The following is a 25,306-nucleotide window of genomic DNA, read 5'->3' as shown; positions in this document are numbered from 1 at the left end:
ACCTCTGCAGCTAGGGGTTCGGATCCCGCTCTCGGCTACCTGTGAATTGAGTTTGGTGGTCTCAGCCCCGCCCCTGGTGGGTGTGCTATGCAAGGTTGGGTTGGGAGGACCCCCTCACACCCGCCATTGCCAACCGGGGCATGGAGAAAGGTGGCAGATTGCCTCTGGGGGAGGCCTCCCAACTCCTGCAGGCCGGCTCCTCTCTCTTTCGAGTTCACGCACAAAATACACTTTTTAAAAAAAAAACATAACTGTCAACAATAACTTACCTGGATGATATTTAGCCCGAAGACGTCTGACCTGATCCATTTGGCGCCTCTTCAGGTCAGACCACTTCTTCACAATTGCATTGTGGTCGTGTTGGCCGCCAAAGTCAGCGATTAGGGCGCTGACCACAGCCCTTTTCTCTGGCTGCCTCCGCAGCTTATCGTATCCTGTTTCCAGGAACTTCTGCAAGATGAAGAACAAAGTATATTGTAATACTTCTGTTGACAGCCTTATGGATATATGACGTAAATGTATGCTATTCAACAATTGGAAGCATTCTCGCCTTATTAATCAATGACAGGGGTAACATGACAGATTTTATATCCTGCCATTTCGGTCGCCACCTTTTTTGCATAAATATAGCAGCCATTATCATTTGCATAATTATGAATATATTATTAACAACACAGGATACACGTATAGGGGAGATATGCGTTGCTAACTCTTTTCCCTGTCAGGAGCCTAACGCCCCGGGGGTCAGAGACGGGACCTTTTCGGAGGACCACTGACGTATGCAACCGCCGCAGTTTTTTGTGATGTCACTCTTTAGGTGTGTGCACATTTTTCCTTGCACCGGGTGGAGTTTTTGGGTTGTGTTTTGCACGCCACAGGCTTTTCAACAGGAAAAAAACAGCTGGAGGCAGAATGGTTGCAAAACACTACGGGTTTGTTACCTAACTCTGGGTTTCAAGACCAGTCCACCTCCAGCTGTTGCAAAACTACTACTCCCATCAGCCACGGTCTGTCAGTGCATGCTAAGAATTTTACTTTTGCTGCATCTAGGGTGCCACAGTTTAGAGACCCGTGCATAAAGGCCTGAAAAATGTGGGCCTGCAGAACTTACAATACTAGAAGTGCCAGCATTCCCAGGCATGCTGGAAGTTGTAGTTCTGCAACATCTAAAGGGCAATATGTATTCGAACGTCCTTGGGCCTTGAGGACACTGAAGTCAGGACGTTCGCATACGTCCTATGTCCAAAAAAATGTTAAATTCATTATGCTAAATAACAAGGAAAAGTGCCTAAATACACATTTGCCAACCAGGGTGTCTGCAGCTGTCCAGGCATGCTGGGACTTGTAGTTTTGTAACAACAGGAGACACATTTTTTGTGAAATACTAATATCTGATCATATATACTAACTTTTAAACTAGACTAAAATGCAGTTGAAGATAATGAAATAACAGTGGTCGAAATACTTACACAAATCAGCAAATTTTCCTCAGATACAGTGAAATTACTTCCAACCATCTTGCTCTGCGATTGCGTTGCGATCAAAAAGTTGGAAACTGGCAAGGGTCCAGGAAATGGTCGCGTGTTGTTCGCGTGTTGATTGCGCTGCTTGGACCGAGATGGGTCCATATGGCTTCGGCTGTATGGACCACAGTAACTCTTTTCCCTGTCAGGAGCCTAACGCCCCGGGGGGTCAGAGACGGGACCTTTTCGGAGGACCACTGACGTATGCAACCGCCGCAGTTTTTTGTGATGTCACTCTTTAGGTGTGTGCAAATTTTTCCTTGCACCGGGTGGAGTTTTTGGGTTGTGTTTTGCACGCCACAGGCTTTTCAACAGGAAAAAAACAGCTGGAGGCAGGATGGTTGCAAAACACTACGGGTTTGTTACCTAACTCTGGGTTTCAAGACCAGTCCACCTCCAGCTGTTGCAAAACTACTACTCCCATCAGCCACGGTCTGTCAGTGCATGCTAAGAATTTTACTTTTGCTGCATCTAGGGTGCCACAGTTTAGAGACCCGTGCATAAAGGCCTGAAAAACGGGGGCCTGCAGAACTTACAATACTAGAAGTGCCAGCATTCCCAGGCATGCTGGAAGTTGTAGTTCTGCAACATCTAAAGGGCAATATGTATTCGAACGTCCTTGGGCCTTGAGGACACTGAAGTCAGGACGTTCGCATACGTCCTATGTCCAAAAAAATGTTAAATTCATTATGCTAAATAACAAGGAAAAGTGCCTAAATACACATTTGCCAACCAGGGTGTCTGCAGCTGTCCAGGCATGCTGGGACTTGTAGTTTTGTAAAAGCAGGAGACACATTTTTTGTGAAATACTAATATCTGATCATATATACTAACTTTTAAACTAGACTAAAATGCAGTTGAAGATGATGAAATAACAGTGGTCAAAATACTTACACAAATCAGCAACTTTTCCTCAGACTTACTGAAATTGCTTCCAACCATGTTGCTGTGTGATTGCGCTGCGATCATAAGTTGGAAACTGGCAAGGCTCCAGGAAATGGTCGCGTGTTGTTCGCGCAATTGCGCATGTGCGATCGAAAAATCGCAATCGCAATATGTATTTTGGTTAAAATATCATACATATTCGATTTCAGAGTGCTGCTACAGCAGTTTTCGAAATATCTGCAATCAATTTCGCATTCGCATGTTGCGATATTTCGATAAAATAGCAGGAATATTCTGAGCCAATCAGAGCGCTCCTCCAGCATATCTCGAAATTGCGCAATAAATATCGCATTCGCATGTTGCGATATTTCGATAAAATATCACGAATATTCTGAGCCAATCAGAGCGCTCCTCCAGCATATCTCGAAATTCCGCAATAAATATCGCATTCGCATGTTGCGATATTTCGATAAAATATCACGAATATTCTGAGCCAATCAGAGCGCTCCTCCAGCATATCTCGAAATTCCGCAATAAATATCGCATTCGCATGTTGCGATATTTCGATAAAATATCACGAATATTCTAAGCCAATCAGAGCGCTCCTACCGCAGTTATTAAAAAAATCGCAATTATTTTCGCATTCGCAATAGCGAAAAATCGCAATCAATTAATTTCGATAAAATATCACGAATATTCGAATTTAGCGAATATATCTCGAATATTCGAATATATATTCGAGATATATCGCGAAATCGAATATGGCATATTCTGCTCAACACTACTATTGACAGTCTTCCGTATCGATTGGGTTCTGTTTTATTTGTATGCCTTACTTCGTTTGCTCAATACAAACCTTTTGTTTGATAAAAAATATGTAAAAAATGTTTTTTATAATGTGTAAATGTGTACAATCATAAGGCTTGTTCTAATCTGACAATGAAAGATTTATTACCAAATCAACGGAGAGCTGAGCTCAGCCTCGCCCCGTGCAGACGAGTTGTAACTGGTTCTATTGTATTTCTAGCTCCAAAGACTTTGAGTTTCATTTCTCTTCTGCTGTCAGCGATGGCGTCTGCTGATGTGAAAGTTGAACTGCAATGTCCCGTCTGTCTGAACATTTCTACAAATCCTGTAACCCTGAGATGTGGTCACAACTTCTGCCGGGTCTGTATTGATCGTGTGCTGGATACACAGGAGGGGTCTGGAGGATATTCCTGTCCTGAATGCAGAGAGAAGTTTCCGGATCGTCCTGCACTGCAGAAGAAAATTAAACCTTGTACCATAGCAGAGACTTTCCTGTCTGCTCAGCCAGATCAGGAGTCCAGGGTCTTCTGTACTTACTGTGTGGACTCTCCTGTACCTGCTGTTAGATCCTGTCTACACTGTGAGGTTTCTCTGTGTGATAAACACCTGAGAGTCCACAAAAAGTCCCCAGTACACATCTTATGTGACCCCACCTTGTCCATGGAGAGCAGGAAATGCTCTGTCCATAAGAAGATCCTGGAGTATTACTGCACTGAGGATAAGACCTGTATCTGTGTGTCCTGCTGTCTGATTGGAGGACATAAAGGACATAAGATGAAGTCACTGGATGAGGCTTCTGAGAAGAAGAAGGAGACACTGAGGAATGTTCTGCAGAAACATCTGACAAAGAGAGAGGAGACGGAGGAAAGAGTCCAGAGTCTGCAGGAACACAGGAGGAAAGTAGAAGAAGAAGCAGCTGGTGACACCGAGAGAGTCACTGTCCTGTTTAAAGATCTCAGGAGACGTCTGAAATACCTGGAGAAGAGAGTCCTGAGGGGCATCTCTGGGCAGGCACAGCGGATCTCCATCTGCCTACTGGATTTCATCCGGGATCTGGAAATAAAGAAGGAGGAGCTGTCCAGGAAGGTGCGTCACATTGAGGAGCTGTGTAACATGACGGATCCACTGACTGTCTTACAGGAATCAGACACAGGTGACTTGTGTGATACTGAGGATGGAGATAATGAGGACAGAGAGAGACATGAGAAGCTCCTCCATGATGGAGGGGGTCTGGGTGTGGCGGGGGTCTTACACACAGGTTTATCTGATATAATAACAGAGGTAAATGTATATTTTTCTATACAGGGAGATGCAGACATATTAATGGATGTAAACACAGCAGGTAATGATATACAGATATCAGATGATAGGAACACTGCTTCCAGATCAGATATAGACCAGAATCACCCAGAAACACCAGAGATATCTCAGGATTGTCCTCAGGTGATGAGCAGTCAGAGTTCCTCCTCAGAGAGTCATTACCGGGATGTCGGGGGATCAGAGAGCTGGAGAGTTGGGATGTGTTGCCCTGCAGACATATTATTGGATGTAAACACAGCTCATAAAAATCTACAGATATCAGATGACAGGAAAACTGTATCCAGATCATATAGAACCCAAAAGCGTCCAGAAACACCAGAGAGATTCCAGTATTGTCCTCAGGTGATGAGCAGTCAGAGTTTCTCCTCAGGGAGACATTACTGGGATGTGGAAGTCGGGGGATCAGATGAATGGATAGTTGGAATGTGTTACCCCAGTATAGACATGAAAGGAAAGTCAGAGATTGGAAAGAATAAGAAGTCCTGGGGATTGGACAGGTCTGGTGATCATTATTATGTGATGAATGCTAGTAAAGTGATCCCCTTAGCTGCCAATTTCTCCAGTAACAGAGTCAGGATAGATCTGGATTATGAGGCCGGGCGGATCTCCTTTTATGATCTGTGTGACCCGATCCAAGACCTCTACACCTTCACCACCACCTTCACTGAGCCCCTCCATGCTGTGTTTAATGTAATGAAAGGTTGTATAAAGATATGTGGGGGGAGAAGTGAGAACTCTGCCCAGAGTCCGGTGACATCACAGGAATGGGTGATGGAATTAGATCATTGATTGGAGTATGTGGTGGCTCCATAGATAGAGGAGCCACCCTAACACAGGAATTGTGTTATTGGCAGTATCACCAGGGGAAAATAAAGGAAAAAAAGGCCTAAGATTGGTAAGCTTCAATATATATCATTTTTGTTTTTGGGTTTATTACCACTTTAAGTATTTGCCCCAGAGAGCAAGAATGCTGTAAATAAGAATCAGAAAAAAATATAAATTCCTTATCTCTATACTTGTTCTGGGTCAGAGACTGAGACAGTATTGAAGGCAAAGCATCAGCTTGAAAGCCAGGGAACTAGCATTCACAAACAGATTTTAGCAATGGCAGCCCCCATGCTTCTATCATGACAGATTCCCTTCAAATATAAAATGTAATTCATTATCTGACACAACGATAACTGCAAGGGGTGTCTGGATTCCAGGGACAGTCCCGGGACTTAGAGGTTTGTCTCTGTGAATGTTGCTGATTTTAATCATATTTTTGTATATTTTTTTCTGTTAGGATTTGCATTACAGTTCTCCTTCATGGTAATAATAATCGGTGATGGTTATTTTATTCTTATGAAAGTAAATTTGGGCTATGTATTGGTACCTCATCCATAATTTACACTTAAAGAATATGTCCCGGATTCACAGACATCGGCGCAGATTTATGCCGCCGTATCGTATCTTCTTTATGCTACGCAGACACAGCGCAGAGAGGCAAGCACAGTATTCACAAAGCACTTGCTCCCAAATCTGCACTGGGTTTCTTAGGCGTAAGTGTAAGTGGGTGTGAGCCATGCAAATGAGGAGTGACCCCATGCAAATGATGGGCCGAGCGACAGATACAAATAACAAATGGCGCATGTGCCGTCCCGTGGACGCAACCCAGTGCGCATGTTCAGATTCACGTCAGAACTACTCCCTAAGATACGTCCAATCACTGCCTAAGACGTGAACGTAACCTACGCCCAGCCATATTCACGTACAACGTAAACAACATAAAATACGACGGCTTGTGTTCCCTGGTCCATACCTTTGCATGGGTTGCGCCTCCTATATGGGGAATAACTTTACGCCGGACGTATGAATTTACGTGCACTGCGTCGGATGGACGTACGTTCGTGAATCGGCGTATCTCCCTCATTTACATATGTGAATAGAAAATCAATGGGCGCACCAAATACGTCCAGCGTAAATATGCGCCCATGATACACCGGCGTAGGAAAGTTACGTTGGACGGATGAAGCCTATTTTCTGGCGTATCTTTGTTTCAGTTTGAGTCCGGCGCATAGATACAACAGCGCATATTTGCACTTACGCGGCGTATCTGGAGATACGTCGGCGTAAGTGCTTTGTGAATCCGGGCCTATACTGGTACCAGAGAAGGACAGTGACACAGAAATTCATAAAAAAAATGATATATTTATTACAAAAACTTAAAATATTTTAGCATTATAGTCATAAAATCATAAAGTCAATGCTCATTTTGGATGATGCAGGTCATATAATTCCACTTTAACAATATTCCTTTGCTAATATGTCAACGTGTTTCACCAACATTGCTTCCTCAGGACTTCAATATCTTGTCTGCAAAGAAAATGTGGCCTATCCAAAAGGAAAGAAAAAAACAATGGATTTTTAGTAAATAACACGCAACATGATATATAGTAAACATGCTGTGTCCTTTTAGACCACTTACATGTTCCAATTAGAGCCAGGTAAAAGCCAATGATGTGCCGCAAAGTCTGTAATATGCCGTGTGGTACAGTAGAACCATGCATAAAAATGCCATTAATGTGTTCTACATAAAGAAGCACAACTGGTTAGGAAGCCAGCCTCATCACCAGGCAGGACTTATGTTCAAACAAAATGCCCAAGAGTGTCACACTAGATCCCAGAGGAAAAAATCAGCACTGAAACCAGATCACAATATCAGAATGTTTGATCCAATACAGATTAATGTGACCTATAATATCCAATACATAAAAAAATATATATTTATTGATATATAAATATTGAGTTCCTGAGGAAACAATGTTGGTGAAACACGTTGACATATTAGCAAAGGAATATTGTTGAAGTGTAATTATTTGACCTGCATCAGCCAAAATGAGCATTGACCTTATGATTTTATGACTATAATGCTAACATGTTTTAACTTTTTGTAATAAATATATATTTTTTTTTTATGAATTTCTGTGTCACTGTCCTTCTCTGGTACCAGTAAAGCCCACACGGTTCTTTATATATTCTATAAAAGTTTTTATTCCTCATTTTGCTGTTTCTATCAATATCGGCAGTTTTCAGTCCTGGAAATCCACATCTTCATGGACAGGAGAGAATTCTGGGAAATCTCTGGAAGATATCTGAGGAATAATAAGGTTGTCTCACTTCCTAGTAAAGCAGAACTCCGGGCTGTATTCATGTTTACAGAGCCGCCTTCATTTCTCTCTTCTATCTTCCCGGAGTTCAGCTTTACATTAGAGAAGACATTTCATATTATCACTTATTTTATATATCACCTAAGACTTTTTACTTTTTAACATATCACATTACGTTGGCTAATGTATGTCTATTGATTTGTATTCACATAACACAGTTGACTATCACAGGTAAATTGGAAAGGTTTAGCCGCCTTGTGTCATTATACGCAATTTTGTTAGACTCCCACTAATTAATTAGTTTCACCTAATACTTATACAAACCATGTTCCATTTTATTTGGTCTCACTTTTGATATACCGTATTTATTGGGGTATAGTGCGCTCCCGCGTATAGCGCGCACCCCTAAATTTGCCCAGAAATTCCTGTGAAAAAAAGATTTTTGTACTTACAGTTTGGTGTCTTGCACGGCGTCCATCGGCGGCCTCGTCGGGTCCGGCGTCCGTCTGCGGCTTCGGGTGTCCTCTTCGTCGGGTCCGGCGTCCTTCTGCGGCGTCCTCCCCGCTCGTTTCCCGCGCCGAGTTTCAATACTGCACCGGCATATACCGAACGCAGTACACTCGCGTATAGTTGGCAATGCTCGGCTACTGTCGCGCTGACGTCCTGGACATACAGGACGTGAGCGCGAGTGTAGCCGAGACCTCCCGACTATACACGAGTGTACTGCGCTCGGTATATGCCGGCGCAGTATTCAAACTTGGAGCGGGAAAGCGGGTATCGGCGCATATCGCGCACCCACGATTTTGCCCTGATTTTCAGGGCAAAATAGTGCACGGTATACGCCGATAAATACGGTATATATATATATATATATATATATATATATATATATTAGCTTAATTTGGCAGCTCACTATTACTAGTTTTATTTATATATTTTTTATATATATATTTTTTCTCTTTTTAAGATGTGATGGCCATTTTCATTTAATGAGATATCATCCATGATTGGTCCTCTTCTGATCATGTGATCACCATGTTAAGAGTATTTATTTTGAATGTATTCTTTAGAGCATGGGTCTTCAAACTACGGCCCTCCAGTTGTTTAGGAACTACAATTCCCATCATGCCTAGTCATGTCTGTGAATGTCAGTGTGTTACAAGGCCTCATGGGATGTGTAGTTCTACAACAGCTGGAGGGCCGTAGTTTGAGGATCCCTGCTTTAGAGTGTCAGCTGTGAGTAAGCACTGAGTATCGGTGCGAAACATCAGCTGTGTATCCCGTTTTCACCTTTTTGCTCTGGATTGTAGTGTATTCCATTTTACCATTAAAGGACAATTCAGGAATCTTTTCCAGGAGTGCGGCTGTCCAAATATTTTCTTTTTCGTTTTTAGTAAGGCGAGTCTTGTAGGAGAGAAGGCAGGAAATGACACTGAGGAAGGAGGAAATTACATCACAGAATATGGGAGGAGAGATAGGATTGAACAGAGAAGAGGAGAGAGAAGAGAAAGAGAGGAGGAGAAAAAAGAAAGGGGCAGAAGGAAAGAAAAAGAGAGAGTTGACGGAGTGGGAGAGAAAATAAAGAAGAGGATGAGAAGGTAGGAAGGGAGACAAAAGAGGAAGGTGGGGAAGTGAGAAGAGAGAGTGGGGAGGAGGGGAGAAGGGAGAGGAGGAGGAGAGAGAAAGGATAACAAGAGAAAGGAAGGAAGGAAAAATAAAATATAGAGGAGGGAGAAGGGGGGAAATATAGAGAATTTAGGAAAGAGGAGAGGAAACAAAGAGGGGACAAAGAAAGAGAGAAGTGAGAGGAAGAAGGAGGAGGGAGGAGAATAAAAGAGAAAGTAAGAGAGGGAGGAGCAGGGAGAAAGGAGTGATGAGAAAAGAAACAAAAGAGAAAGGAGGTGTGACAGAACGTCCAAAAAACTCCCAGCTTGGGTGCTTTCATCAAGATACAGCTTCCTCCAGTCAGGAACCAGGTATTATAGCTAATTATTTTGCACCCACGACACTAGACGACACTAGCTTAGGTGCAAACTGGAACTCTTTATTGTAAATTCACACAGAATATATAGCGCACAAAATCAGGCAGGGCCTGATCACATTACCCTAACAATAAAAAATGTACGGCACATTGTGAGGGCACCGAATTTGAGGGACACGTTGGTTCACAATGTGCCGGATCCCCCATAAAAACTGGGCACGTTTCTGAACCAAAAAGGGGTTTTACTCCTGCGGCAGATGCAAACCTTGTAGGACGGTAACTAACAGACACAGAAAAATTACAATGTTTCAATCTAATGTCACTCAAACATCTTACCGGATAAAAAAACTCATCACTTGTCAGAGCATTCAAGTTACAGATTTACTTTTATGTCCATGTGGACAACAATATGTTGGCTGCCATACACACAAGCTAGCCACCAGGTTCAGGGGGGCATCTAAACAATATAAAAAAAGGAGTCCAGGGAACACAGTCTCTCCAACTATTTCAGATTATACCATAATAAAGACCCCGGCCTTTTACATTTTTGTGGCATAGACAAAAACAGAACGACATTGGTGGGGTGCGGATATGCGTAAAGCAATGTCAAAAAATGAAACACGATGGATTTATGAATTATGCATTTTAAATCCAGAAGGTTTAAATATTGATATGGATAGAAACTGCTTCATATCAACATTTTTAAGGATTGTTTCATTTATTTATAAATTGATGACAATTGCATAGCTACAATAATTATTTATAATTATATATATATAATTTTTTAATTAGCAATTGATTTTTATATATTTTCATTAATGTGGGCATTTTTGTCTTTGTTTTTTGTTTTTTTACTGATTTTGAATGATACATTTTTCTAGTTTTGCATCTAGATTTTTTGTCCACAAGATGGCAGCACATACAGCATTTGCAGCCCCATACGGGCGTTGCTTATAATGTATTGTATTTAGAACAAAGTTTTTGTTATAAGTTTTGCTGCACGTGTGTTGCAATGGATAAGCATTACTCCTTAACCACTTAAGACCCGGACCATTATGCGCATTAAGGACCTTGCCCCTTTTTCGATTCGGCACTGCGTCGCTTTAACTGACAATTGCGCGGTCGTGTGACACAGCTCCCACACAAAATTGGCGTCTTTTTTTTCCCCACAAATAGAGCTTTCTTTTGGTGGTATTTGATCACCTCTGTGGTTTTAATTTTTTGCGCTATAAACAAAAATAGAGCGAAAATTTTGAAAAAAAATCTATATTTTTTACTTTTTGCTATAATAAATATCCCCAAATAATATATAAAAAAAAACATTTTTTTTCCTCAGTTTAGGCCGATACGTATTCTTCTACTAATTTTTGGTAAAAAAAATCGCAATAAACGTTTATTGATTGGTTTGCGCAAAAGTTATAGCGTTCACAAAATAGGGGATAGTTTTATGGCATTTTTATTAATATTTTTTTTTTACTAGTAATGTCGGCGATCAGAGATTTTTTTCGTGACTGCGAAATTATGGCGGACACATCGGACACTTTTGACACATTTTTGGGACCATTGTCATTTTTACAGCGAAAAATGCACTAATTACTGTGAAAATGACACTGGCAGTGAAGGGGTTAACCACTAGGGGGCGCTAAGGGGTTAAGTGTGCCCTAAGGGAGTGATTCTTACTGTAGGGGGGTGTGGCTGTAGGTGTGACGTCACTGATCATCCTCTCCCCGTTCTTTAGCTTCGGGGACCGATCGCGGGACACCGGCGGTGATCGGGTCCTGCGGGCGAGGTCCCGGAGATTTGGACCGGGTCGCAGGGCGACCCACGGCTGGGCTCTTAAAGGCAACGTACAGGTATGTGCTTGTGCCCAGCCGTGCCATTCTGCCGAGGTATATGTGCAGGAGGCGGTACTTAGGTGGTTAAAGTGACACTAAAGGTTCACTTTTTTTTTTAAACAACAAACATGTCCTACTTACCTCCACTGTGCAGTTTATTTTGCACAGAGTGGCCCTGATCGTCTTCTTCTGGGGTCCCACAGCGGCTCTTGTGGCTCCCCCCACTAACCCCCTCTGTAAAGCTCTCTCCCAAAGGGGCGCGCTCCTGTGTCATGTATGACTCGGCCCCACCCCCTGGGCCGCGTCATTGGATTTGATTGACAGCAGTGGGAGCCAATGGACGCGCTGCTACCAATCTATGCAATGAGGAGTCAATCAGCCATGGGGAGAATGACGCGGGATCGGGCCCTCGGATATTTGCGGCTCAGGTAAGTAAAATTGGGGCTTGGGGGGCGGATACAGCAAGGTGTTTTTTCACCTTAATGCAAAGGATGCATTAAGGTGAAAAAAAAACTGAAGGTTTACCGCTACTTTAATTGTGTTTTTATGCAAAAATTGGCATTGTAAATGTTTGGGTGGTGTGGGCGTTTCCTGGTCTGTATCTTGTATTTAAGATGGAGGCACGCACATAACTTCCTGCTTCCGAGGACGTCACGTGAGGCCGCAATGCGTCAGAGGGAACTCTCGGTGCGTCATTTCCGGTCTTGGTAGAACGCACGCGAACTGCCCGGTGGCTTCCTAACTGACCGGACATTTTGGGCACACACGTTTTCGTATGTTTTCATGTGTTTTCTTTGGGAGCAAATGCAATAAATAAGCATTTTTACACTATGAGAGCATCCATCTTCTCTTGATTTTGTATCTCTACCATCTGAGCCATTGGACCACTGATTCATTTAACCACAAGGGGAAGATATCCATCCTAGGCACCAACCTAATGGCACGATCTATCTGGTCCTTGCGTGACCAAAAAGCAAGGCTGACTTTTCTTGGGGAAATATTCTAACCAGAATGACGAACCCCATTGAAGTCTATGGGAGCTGAACATATTACTGTGGACTGAGCACTTATTAATATATTGGATTGAACACTTAATATTTATTTAGTTTTATTTGATTCCTATAGTATCAATCAGGTTTAACTAAAAATAAATATAATAGTTAAATTGTCCACAGATAGTATGAGTAGTAGTGGATTTTCAACAGGTTCTCCAGCAGATATAAAATCACTGTATTAATCAGAGACTGATTTGCATGTAGGGATGTTAACTCTTCAATGCACCGGGTGACATGCATACAGTGTGTGAGATCCCACCACCGAACTTGTATATCAGCTTACCAGATAGCAAGCCTTTAATGCAGTTGGCTATAGCCCAGCCACGGCCTTTAAATCCCCTGGGCTAAGATGTCCCAAGATTCCCAATCGAAATGGCAGCCTTGATGTTGAAAGTGATGCGTGTTTGCGGTTTGGGACGCAACACAACTCATCAATACCACAGTAAGACGATAAACGTAACCCAATCCGGCTCACATGCAGGCAGGAAGACAGAAAGGGACGCAATAGCGTGATATCGTAGGTATAACAGTACTTACACTTAGGCAGTATAAACACAGCATGTACAAATAGATAAAACCTTGTGGAGCCCTCCTCCTAGGCGTGGTGACGTCACTGACGCTGCCTCCAGACGCGTTTCGTCCTATTGCTATCTGGTAAGCTGATATACAATTCCGGTGGTGGGATCTCACACACTGTATGCATGTCACCCGGTGCATTGAAGAGTTAACATCCCTACATGCAAATCAGTCTCTGATTAATACAGTGATTTTATATCTGCTGGAGAACCTGTTGAAAATCCACTACTACTCATACTATCTGTGGACAATTTAACTATTATATTTATTTTTAGTTGTTTGGCGCGGCTTTTTATATTGTTTTATTTTTCCTGTCATCACACGTTAGCCGCTGCCTGAATTAAGGGTGTTGTGATAGCGCGTTTTTTTAGTGTACATCAATCAGGTTTATTTCTGCAAGCACTGTCTAGCACAAGATATTTTTTGTGTTGTTTTCAATTAAAGTGGGGTTCACCCAAAAAAAAAATTCTAACATTACATTAGGCTCCATTCCGACATTGACTGTACGCTGATCTTTTTTTTATTTATTTTTTGCCGTACATAACGTTATATCTTTATTTTCCCCCCTGGCTTCCGGGTATGAATCCCATAGAGCAGACAACAGGTTGGGCCCATTCTCACACGCAATCTTTCCTGGCGCAAGATGGAGTTAACCAATTCTGGGCCTGCCCCCCTGAGGAACAAACAGCTGAAATATTGTATGACATATTGTAAAACAGCACAGGCGGCCCCCACCCCAGGGCAAGGATCAGTAATGCAGCTTTTGGGTACTGTATACAAATCTGCAATGACCACGTCCATGGGCACTTGGATCGGTGTGGACCCGAAGTTAACCAGTTTCACCAACACTTGTCCCTGCCGGAAACCAGACAGGGTTCTGGCTAACAATCAATTACCTTTGGTTCCCAGGTTGCGTTGTGGATCGACAATCACAGTGGCCCCTCTTATGTGTCTTCTAGCTACCACAGGCAGGGGCACACCACTCTTGACGTGGGGGGTATAGTAACCTGATGACGGGCAGGGAGACGGATGGCCCCCACTTTCTCTGTATGTTTATAACCCTGCATCCGAACAGTCCAACAAGCATTGATCAGGTTTTGCAGCTGTGGTTCTGACTGCCCGGATGCTTGCGTTGACGCCTCCCGCAGAAGACGAGTTAAGTCCAGTTCTTTTAGGGAGTTCATGCCCAACACCACTGGAATTTCTGGGAAGAAGGACTTTTGGGTCACCACGACTCCGACCCTAGGGGGGTTTGCTCATAAACTTTCATGGACAGTCAAGTGACCCCTACTATTGAAATTGGTAGGTTGTTATCAGCTTTCAGCCACAACCATGAGGGGTCTAGAGTTGGGTCGGTCCAAAATGTTGCTGGTAGAACCAATAGGCCATAGTGGTGACTTCTGATCCAGTGTCCACCAGACATCTGGCCGGCTGTCCGGTGAACATCACTGTCATCACTGGGCACCCGAAAATCATTGTAGGGTCACATTGAGGCAGCCACAGGAATCTCTAGTTTAAAGGATGGCTTGGTACATTCTGAGCTCCCCATCTCGCACAATTCCTTGCGACTTGGCCCAACCTTCCACACTGCCAGCATTTTTGGGTCCCTCCGGAGGGGTATGATCACCTCCCGGGGTTATTGGGACCCGCTCCACAGAGAGACACCTCTTGCCTGAGGGAGACGACCATATCAACTAGGTCTCGTATGACCTTTTCAATCGAGAGCATCCCTGCATTCGAGGCGGTGGCAGGGCATGGGGCAGTCACTTCCTCCCACTCCACTGGCCACCTGGCTCCATGAGTGAGGGTAACCTGGCTTCTGGCACCAACCCGTTCGTGGTCCAGCTCTTCTTGTTCCCTCTCAATGGCCTCTTGTGGGATAGAAGCGAATTTCACCGTACTATCAGCCCTCACTCGATCCCTTAAGGCTCTCTTTAATGAATAGGACCATACACCAGCGAGGAACTGGTCCCGGATAAGCAGATCGGGGTTATAGACCCCAGTTCTGGCAGGAGCCATTTTCTCCTCCAACTGGCACCAGATTTCCTGTAAGGCCACAGCAAATTAAGGGATAGTCCCTCGGTCGTGCTGCTCCCGACAATAGAAACTCTTCCGGAGTTCGGCTTTGGAGGTACTCTCACCATACAAGCTTTCTAGGTGGCCCACAATAGCTGTTATGCTATCCCTTTCTTTCTCGGGCAGAACCATCACAGCCTGGCGGGCTTCTCCTTCTAGCGCATTAACAGCTAAATCTGCAGTGTGCTGCAGGTATTTCGAACAAGTGGACCGAACTGTCCAATCTCTCCACCCAGTCTGTCAGGCGAATATTCGTGCCATTCGATTTTGGAATCAGGGTCAAAGCCGCTCCATATGGTGCCGTGATTGACCCTCTAGCCACTCCCCCGCTTGAGGTTGATGGTTCTGAGATCCTTCTGACTACGCTAAAATGTAAGCGGGGTGTAACGGCTTCACAGAGGGAATCACGCGTACTGACTTTATAAACCAGGCAGCGTTTATTACCGGAGAGATGGTAGTAGAAAGAGTATTTACAGTAGTTTCACTCCAAGCATGGAGGCACAGATACACAGCACAGTCACTGATATAAGCGGTAGTTGTATTTGTCAACGCTATAGGCATGGGGGCCCGCTGATTTTTTTTAGGAGGGGGCGCTTCGTCAGCGGCGATACACAGCCTCATTTTACCCTTTCTTTGACCTTTAACCCCCCTCGCTAGCGGGGGTTAAAAGCACCCCCCACATTAAAATGTAAAAACACCCCACTGTGCCCCCTGCATCTTTCAATATCTCTTTGTCACTACTGTGTATCCCCTCTCCACAACTGCACCTCTGGATCCCTTTACATTGCACAGCACCTCACAGCTCTGGACTCCTTTACATTACACAGCACCCCACAGCTCTGGACCCCTTTAAATTACACAGCACCCTGCATCAATGGCCCCCTTTACATTACACAGGACCCTGCCTTACTGGACCCCTTTACATTACACAGCCCCCCTTTCCCTTGACTGAAACACTGCACTAAATTGACAGTATATTTATTTCAGGTCTAAAAGAGGATCACTGCATCACTGGACCCCTTTACATTACCACAGCACCCTGCATCACTGGACCCCTTTACATTACCACAGCACCCTGCATCACTGGACCCCTTTACATTACACAGCACCCTGCATCACTGGACCCCTTTACATTACACAGCACCCTGCATCACTGGATCCCTTTACATTACACAGCACCCTGCATTACTGGACCCCTTTACATTACACAGCACCCCTTTTCCTTGACTGAAACACTACACTATATTGACAGTATATTTATTTCAGGTCTAAAAGAGGAACCCTTTTGAATGAAGGACAAATGGATTTGATTCCAGAAGAGGGACAGGCACTCTAAATAAGGGACAACTAGAAACTATGCCGTAGGCTACAACTCTGTGTTGTGTTTGCTCTGCGGATCCAGACTTGCTAAAAACACATCAGAAAATAGTCTAGTGTTACCCGTGGCAACAGATGTTGGAACAAACAAAGCACAGGACTGATAAACGATCTAAAACGGCGCTTCCTCTGTCCTCTGGGGCTCGTATCGTATGCCACGGAGCTGGGTCTGTGCGCAAGGTCCCGCCCCCCTAGTTCGGCTCGTGTGATAGGCAAAACACTAGAAGACTATCAGACAAGCCGAACTAGGGGGGCGGGACCTTGCACACAGACCCAACTCCATGACATACGATACGAGCGCAGGAGGACAGAAGGAGGGGAGAGCTGCAGTCGCCGCATAAAGCGGCCCCAGGATAAGTTCGGCCCTGCTCCTGGCTCTCACTGTCGATTCCAGGGGGGCAAATGACCCCCCTTGCCCTATGGAGCGGACGCCCATGCACACATACTGACTTTATAAACCAGGCAAAGTTTTTTTACCAGAGAGATGGTAGTAGAAAGAGTATTTACAGTAGTTTCACTCCAAGCATGGAGGCACAGATACACGGCACAGTCACTTCTGATGTAAGCGATAGTTGTGTTCGTCAACACTATAGGCACTTTCCACTGACTGACACAGTATAAACCTGAGCACACAATGCGTATCTGTAGAGGCTGATATTCACACACGTTACACGGTAACAATGGTATTCCTTCAGCAGATGGATATAGGCATCTGATACACCTAGGGTTGCCAACTCATCCCTTTAAAACAGAACACATATTAATTACACCGGTTCTGAGGCTAATTTAATGCAGGTAAGGCACCAAGTGAGTTTAATTACCTCCTTAATCAGCCACAGAACCTGTGTAATTAATATGTGTTCTGTTTTAAAGGAATGAGTTGGCAACCCTAGATACACCTGTCCCTCCCTCACAGCGAGGACACCGGTTTTATTATCCGCAATAGGGAGTCTTTCATCCGACCAGGATTGCTGATACAGGACCTCGTAGAAACCCTGAGCTATCCCTCACAGGCCGGAACTCTCTCCCTACCTTCTCCTAAATCTCCCTCACAAGCGGGGTCTCTGTCCCTGTCTATACACACACGTGTCTCTGTTCACAACGTGGCTGGGCTTTCCTATATATCAGATATCCACCAAAACATGGCCGACCAAATCTCCTGAGATTTTGCTGTCCTATCAGCACACCAGGCTTCTCCAAAATGGTGCTGGAGACAATTATAGAGGCCAAACAGCTCTGAACATATGTACACATAAAACATATAAAATCTGATGAAAAGTGAGTACTGTATATACACTTGCTAACCCACTTCCTCTTGCAACCAGCTAGGCTGCCCTGCACTACATCTGCCTACAGACACATGTACCCTAACTCTAGATATTGCACCACAACCCCTGATTTGGCCTGTGAATATAAATGCTGATAAAGTTCATGTTAAAAATTAATGCAAATGTAGCACTGAGAATTTTTGGGCGGCACGTTACCTCTATATTCTCGCTGTCCAGGGTGAAAGGAGAGTCCAAAGAATTTCAATGTCCACAACATGCACTTCTTTTTCTGGGATTTATTTGTAGAACTTCAATAGAAAGAAGTTGAAAGGGGTGGAAGGGTAGGTAGGTTCAGGTGTATAGTCACAAATAGGAGACACTCCTGCTTCCAGCAAACAGTTCTCGTCACCACTCTAGCCAGAGTGGGTATTGCTCCCCCGGATAGGTCCCTCTCACTGGCCTAGCAGCCGGGATGTCGCATGGAATAAAGTACAGTCTCTGCCACAGACCTTCCTTTATGAGGAGACACTTTTGGTCCAGAATCCCCTGCCACAGGATTCAGCACCCGGATCTCTTCAGCTTAACTCTGATGGAATTTTAGGTCCGACAGGCGACACCATCAAGCCTCTCAGTGTGTGGTGCATCCCAAGGTTCTCCCAAGGTACCAGCCTCTTGCATGGCCCCCTCCAGGATAGGTCCTCCCCTGGCTTCCTTCATCAAGCGACCTCCTCCCGCAGGACAGACAATACAGGATCACCTCTGCAAAAGCAGGCCCCAGTCTGACTACTGGGCCTACCAGGCAAAGTCGAGACCCCGGACCAACGTGGGAGACCCCGGACCAAATAAGGACACGTACCTCAGGCCAGGCGAGCCACAAGGCGCAAACAACGGAGCCAATGGCGTCTGTCCCTTAAGTACCCCTCCCCAGCATGCACAGGGGGGCAACTACTCCCACTGATTCGCTGCTGAGGGGAACACCCAATGCACCCTGGCCTTGCTGCTGCCACCCTTGACCTGGGGTGGTAATGACACCCCCAGGCGAACAATGGTGGAACTCTCAACACAGCCATGGCTGGAACAGAGGCTAAATTTGCCATCAATCATATTGGTTTGAGTCAAATAGCAGCTCAGACCCCCACTAAATTTACAGCAGCGCCTGTTCAACAGGAGCAGACCGCTACACAAGCATTTATTTTTATAAGTGAAAGGCTGACCGCAGGTCAGCCTGTGTTTGTAGGAGGAGTCGGGAGGTATTTAAACCCGCCCTCCTTCCTCCTTCTGGGCGACGGTTTTCTGGTGGGTGGGGTTTCTGGGTATCGCACGTCACTTCCGGTTTTGTACAGAGCACTGGCGCAAGCTGCTGCAGGTGTCGATGGTGCTCTCCTCAGGATCCCCAGCGGCTGGACTGTCTGTACCCCATCCTCCTCCGTCAGCTGAGCGCCGCTCACCCCAACCGCCCCCCCTTCTCCTGATGCTCGCAGTGGGGGGTGCAGGTCTGTAGCTGTGGCGGGCATCATTGGGGGGCTGTCCACCAATGTCAGCCAGGCACTTGCCAGCATGGTAGGGGCCACCCGCTTCTCCACTCGGGCTGTGGGGGGGTCCCTCCATCCACCCTCCCGCTCCTCCGGGCATACTCGGTGAGAGGGGGGCCATGCATCCTCCCTCTCACTCCTTCGGGCACCCACGGTGACGTCCACGTGGTGCAGAGCTCCATGGGCTCCAGGAGGACGTGGGGCTGCTAAGGGGGCCCCGTGTCTACCGTTCGTCACATACAGGAGGCAGGCAGGCACCCCCCCCCCCTGGTGTTTATCGAGGCTTCTCCTCCTCCGGCGACGGCGCGCTTCAAAGCTAAGTTTTGTTTTTCATTGGCCAAACAAATTGTCACTTCCCTTATAAATGAACCTGTAACTGTCAGCAGTGTTAGTGGTATATCCAACATGGCCCCAGCCCCTGTTTTTTTCGTATTTTACATGCTGTCTCATTCTCGTATTGCCTGTAGCTAACTTCTTTCACAGCCTGTGAGTCGAGTCGCACTCTGATGACATCACCCGCTCTCGGCACCCCATACTAGTCGGGAACCTTCTTGGGGCGATGTTTTGTGCTCAGCCCCTCCGCAGCTTCTCTTCTTCACATCAGTGGGCTTCCATGTGCAATCTCCCCCTGTCTTAGGAGTTTGGTTGGTGGGTGTGTGTTCAGGTAGTGAGCTCGGTGAGTATGCGTTTTCAGTCAGTTACGGTATGCAATTCATTTCACGTTTTCATGCTGTGATGTTTCTCATGTTCTTTCCTTTTTTATTCGTGTGTTTGTTTCTCGTGGGATTACGTTTCTCATGCCAGGTATGTTATCATGCAACTAGGTTTTTCATGCTGCTAGTCGTATTCTCAGTTGTTTCCATGTTTTACGTTTTATTATGCTCTTGCGATTATGTTTCTCATGCGACCACGTTTTTCATGCGACCACGTTTCTCATGCGACCACGTTTCTCATGCGATTACGTTTCTCATGCGGTTACGTTTCTCATGGTAGTTCTCATGCGATTACGTTTCACATGGTAGTTCTCATGCGATGTAGGTTCTCATGCGATTTTGTTTCTCATGGTAGTTTCTCATGCGATCACATTTCTCATGGTAGTTCTCATGCGATTACGTTTCACATGGTAGTTCTCATGTGATTTCGTTTCACATGGTAGTTTCTCAGGCGATTACGTTTCTCATGGTAGTTTCTCATGCGATTACGTTTTCGCATGATAGGTTCTCATGCGATGATGTTTCTCATGCGATGACATTTCTCATGGTGTTTTCTCATGCAATGACGTTTCTCGTGAGATGACGTTTCTCATGCAATGATGTTCTCATGCGATGACGTTTCTCATGGTGTTTCTCATGCGATGACGTTTCTCATGGTGTGTTTCTCATGCGATGACGTTTCTCATGCGATGACGTTTCTCATGCGTTGACGTTTCTCATGGTGTTTCTCATGCGATGACGTTTCTCATGGTGTTTCTCATGCAATGACGTTTTCTCATGTTATGTTTCTCATGCGATGACGTTTTCTCATGGTGTGTTTCTCATGCGATGACGTTTCTCATGGTGTGTTTCTCATGCGATGACGTTTCTCATGGTGTTTCTCATGCGATGACGTTTCTCATGGTGTTTCTCATGCGATGACGTTTCTCATGGTGTTTCTCATGCAATGACGTTTTCTCATGGTGTTTTCTCATGGTATGTTTCTCATGCGATGACGTTTTCTCATGCGATGACGTTTCTCATGCGATGACGTTTCTCATGGTGTTTCTCATGCGATGACGTTTCTCATGCGATGACGTTTCTCATGCGATTACGTTCTCATGGTGTTTTTCTCATGGTGTTTTTCTAATGCGATGACGTTTCTCATGTGATTACGTTCTCATGGTGTTTTTCCCATGGTGTGTTTCTCATGCGATGACGTTTCTCATGGTGTGTTTCTCATGCGATGACGTTTCTCATGCAATGACGTTTCTCATGCAATGACATTTCTCATGGTGTTTCTCATGCGATGACGTTTCTCATGGTGTTTTTCTCATGCGATGACGTTTCTCATGTGATTACGTTCTCATGGTGTTTTTCTCATGGTGTGTTTCTCATGCGATGACGTTTCTCATGGTGTGTTTCTCATGCGATGACGTTTCTCATGCGATGACGTTTCTCATGCAATGACATTTCTCATGGTGTTTCTCATGTGATGACGTTTCTCATGGTGTGTTTCTCATGCGATGACGTTTCTCATGCAATGACGTTTCTCATGCAATGACATTTCTCATGGTGTTTCTCATGCGATGACGTTTCTCATGGTGTTTCTCATGCGATGACGTTTTCTCATGGTGTGTTTCTCATGCGATGACGTTTCTCATGCAATGACATTTCTCATGGTGTTTCTCATGCGATGACGTTTCTCATGGTGTTTCTCATGCGATGACGTTTTCTCATGGTGTGTTTCTCATGCGATGACGTTTCTCATGCGATGACGTTTCTCATGGTGTTTTTCTCATGCGATGTCGTTTCTCATGCGATGACGTTCTCATGGTGTTTTTCTCATGGTGTTTTTCTCACGCGATGACGTTTCTCATGCGATGACGTTTCTCATGGTGTTTCTCATGCGATGACGTTTCTCATGCGATGACGTTTCTCATGCGATTACGTTCTCATGGTGTTTTTCTCATGGTGTTTTTCTAATACGATGACGTTTCTCATGTGATTACGTTCTCATGGTGTTTTTCTCATGGTGTGTTTCTCATGCGATGATGTTTCTCATGGTGTTTTTCTCATGGTGTTTTTCTAATACGATGACGTTTCTCATGTGATTACGTTCTCATGGTGTTTTTCTCATGGTGTGTTTCTCATGCGATGATGTTTCTCATGGTGTGTTTCTCATGCGATGACGTTTCTCATGCGATGACGTTTCTCATGCAATGACATTTCTCATGGTGTTTCTCATGCGATGACGTTTCTCATGGTGTTTTTCTCATGCGATGACGTTTCTCATGCGATGACGTTTCTCATGCGATGACCTTTCTCATGGTAGTTGCTCATGCAATGACGTTTCTCATGGTAGTTGCTCATGCGATTACGTTTCTCATGGTAGTTGCTCATGCGATTACGTTTCTCATGGTAGTTGCTCATGCGATTACGTTTCTCATGCAATATTTTCTCATGCATTTACGTTGCTCATGATATTTTCTCATGCGTTTACGTTGCGCATGGTATTTTCTCATGCGATTACGTTTCTCATGCATTTACGTTTTCATGGTAGGTTCTCGTGCAATCGCGCGGCTCATGCTAGTCATGTTCTTGTGTGGTTGCGATTCATGGTTGTCAAGTGTACACGTTTCCCTTGCTTCTCATGTTCTTGGGTGCTCATGCCGTTTATGTTCTCATGTTTTCCGTTTCTCATGCAATTTTACGTTTGTCATTTCCATTTTACGTTGCGTTTCTCACGCTATTCATGTCCTCAAGTGTTACGTTTCTCATTCAGGTTTCAGTAGTGATGCATTACGGTTGCCACGCAGTTACGCTTTTTCATACGATTACGTTTCTCACGCTATTATGTTCTTAAGTGTTTACATTTCTCATACAGGTTTCAGTCATGATGCTATTACGTTTTTCACGTTCTCACGCAATTACGCTTTTTCATACGATTACGTTTCTCAGGGTATTTTTATGTTCTCAGGTATTTATGTTTCTCATGTTTTTTGTTTCCCATGCTATTCTTGTTCTCGGGTGGGTACGTTTCATGCAACTTACGTTTCTCATGCAGGTTTCAGTCGGGATGTTTCTAGTTGGTAGCATTGGTATGGTCATTTTGATTCATGGGTTCCACCGCTGGGGAGGGGGTCACCCATCACGTCTATGGGTGCTTACGGATTGAGATAAGCGTTTTTAATTGGCTTGTACGGTGGCAAGTCTCCTCATCCGTTTCTCATATGGTTCATGCATCTTGACATTTCATTTCTCACACAACGACCTGACACGTCTTCAGGTTCATCAGGCCTGAGTGTACGTTTTTAATTTGCCTGCTACGCCTCAGGTTGCTCGGCCTTTGCAATTCACGGGTGGTCACATTGTCAGTCCAGCTGCACTAGTTCTACACGTACCTTCATTTTATTTTCATAGTCTGGGCTTACACGTCACGTCCTTATCCTCACGTTAGTTCATGGCCACTCTCCACTGCTGGTTACCTGTCACGTTTACAGGTACTGTCGGATTGAGATGTTCGTTTCTAATTGGCTTGTGCGGTGGCAAGTCCCCTCATCCGCTTCTCACAGCTTTCATTACATTTCATACGTCATGTCATCGTACTACTTACATCACTTGCCGGACACATCTTTAGGTTCATAGGCTTGAGTGTTACGTTTTTAATTGACCTGATTTGCCTCAGGTTGCTCAGCCTTGCTAGTTTCTTGAGACTGACACGTTTTCAGTCTTGTACTACGTATTCGCTCCTGCTCTACGTTACTGAGTGTGTCAATCACGGACACCTGCGTAGGTAGGGGTTAGGGAAGGTACGGATTTTCCTTTTCCTAAGGTAAGTTGGGACTCGTTGGTCATGTTTTGTTTTTAACAATGTTGTTCTTGTTTGCAGATTTCATGTCACGAGCAGCAGATATCAAAGTTTTTGCTGCCATCCGTCCTTCTCCGGTTACGGGTTCTATACACGGTAGCACGCCCTCCTTGAACTTCCCGATACGGCCTTCTCTTTTGTTTCACAAAGCTTGATCTTCAAGTCCTTTTTTTCAATTCAGCCTAGGAAGCTCTTGACTCGCCTGGCATTTCTTCCAGGGTTTTCTTATCTTGGTATCCTGGGTTCTTTTCTCACAAACATTCAGCACCTACTTGCGTTTTTGTTTTCTTTTGCCACTTTCAGCTCAAACGGGCGTCAAGCTGGTGCCTAGTGCAGTCTGGGCACCAGACTTTTGCGGAGGTATTTAGAGATAGGCCACTTTCCTTTCCCTAGTACTCCTTTCTCTGCTTGCACAGGGCATGACACATAGCCATTCCCTGCTGCCTAACTAGGGTAGCACTTTCATATTCACTCCGAGCCGTGCTTTCAGTACAGGTGCTGTTTCTGCTGCCATTCATCGAGGGGGGTCTGTATTCTCGTTGTTGAGGAGTTAGATTGGCGGTAGTTGGCTTTCCTTTCCGGACACATCCCAGTTCCACATGTCTGTCACAGGCATTCTGGCATTGGGGGCTTGTGGTTACATACAGTTACTTTCATTTCATCTTTCAGCTACCTGTTCCTACTGTTTTTGTTTTTTGCCCCCTTTTAGGCATACTGACCACGTGACCCCGGCACACCTCAGGTCACTTTCCCACATTGGGTCACTTTCCCACCTCAGGTCAATTTCCCTGTTTTCCCCTCAGACCTTTCCCTAGCACGTTACCTGAGACTCTGAGTACAAGTGAAAGGCTGACCGCAGGTCAGCCTGGGTTTGTAGGAGGAGTCGGGAGGTATTTAAACCCACCCTCCTTCTGGGCGACGGTTTTCTGGTGTCCCACCCACCCATCCCCTTTTTCTTGCTATTTCTTCTTTTACTTCTACTTGGGTATGCCCCCTTTTAGGCATACTGACCATGTGACCCCGGCACACCTCAGGTCACTTTCCCACCTTGGGTCACTTTCCCACCTCAGGTCAATTTCCCTGTTTTCCCCTCAGACCTTTCCCTAGCACGTTACCTGAGACTCTGAGTACAAGTGTAAATGTACACAATCACGGGGCTTGTCCTAATCTGACATCGAAAGGTTTATTACTAAATCAACGGAGAGCTGAGCTCAGCCTCGCCCCGTGCAGACAAGCTGCAACCAGTTCTATTTTATTTCTAGCTCCAAAGACTTTCAGTTTCATTTCTCTTCTGCTGTCAGCGATGGCGTCTATGGATGTGAAAGCTGAGCTGGAATGTTCCGTCTGTCTGAACTTTTC

General features: G+C 44.9%; 1 protein-coding gene across 1 annotated transcript; it reads left to right on the top strand.

Moving 5' to 3' along the window:
- Nucleotides 1–3,352: 3,352 nt before the first annotated feature.
- Nucleotides 3,353–5,918, top strand: LOC120930817 (E3 ubiquitin-protein ligase Midline-1-like). The gene is made up of 2 exons (XM_040341995.1): nucleotides 3,353–4,337; nucleotides 4,374–5,918. The coding sequence occupies exons 1-2, from the start codon at nucleotides 3,477–3,479 to the stop codon at nucleotides 5,322–5,324; spliced, it is 1,812 nt and encodes a 603-aa protein (XP_040197929.1). The 5' UTR covers nucleotides 3,353–3,476; the 3' UTR covers nucleotides 5,325–5,918.
- Nucleotides 5,919–25,306: the final 19,388 nt, after the last annotated feature.

Source organism: Rana temporaria, chromosome 3 (genome assembly GCF_905171775.1).
Source record: "Rana temporaria chromosome 3, aRanTem1.1, whole genome shotgun sequence".
NCBI classification, from domain to species: domain Eukaryota; kingdom Metazoa; phylum Chordata; class Amphibia; order Anura; family Ranidae; genus Rana; species Rana temporaria.
The sequence above is the reverse complement of the archived record's forward strand: the minus strand, read 5'-3'. Positions and strand labels throughout refer to the sequence as shown.

What these genes read in the sequence shown, in the direction of transcription:
- LOC120930817 (XM_040341995.1), top strand. Translation starts at nt 3,477, where the DNA reads ATGGCGTCTGCTGATGTGAAAGTTGAACTGCAATGTCCCGTCTGTCTG. An exon ending in AGCTGTGTAACATGACGGAT is followed by an intron (nt 4,338 to 4,373) that starts CCACTGACTGTC and finishes GACACAGGTGAC; the next exon opens with TTGTGTGATACTGAGGATGG.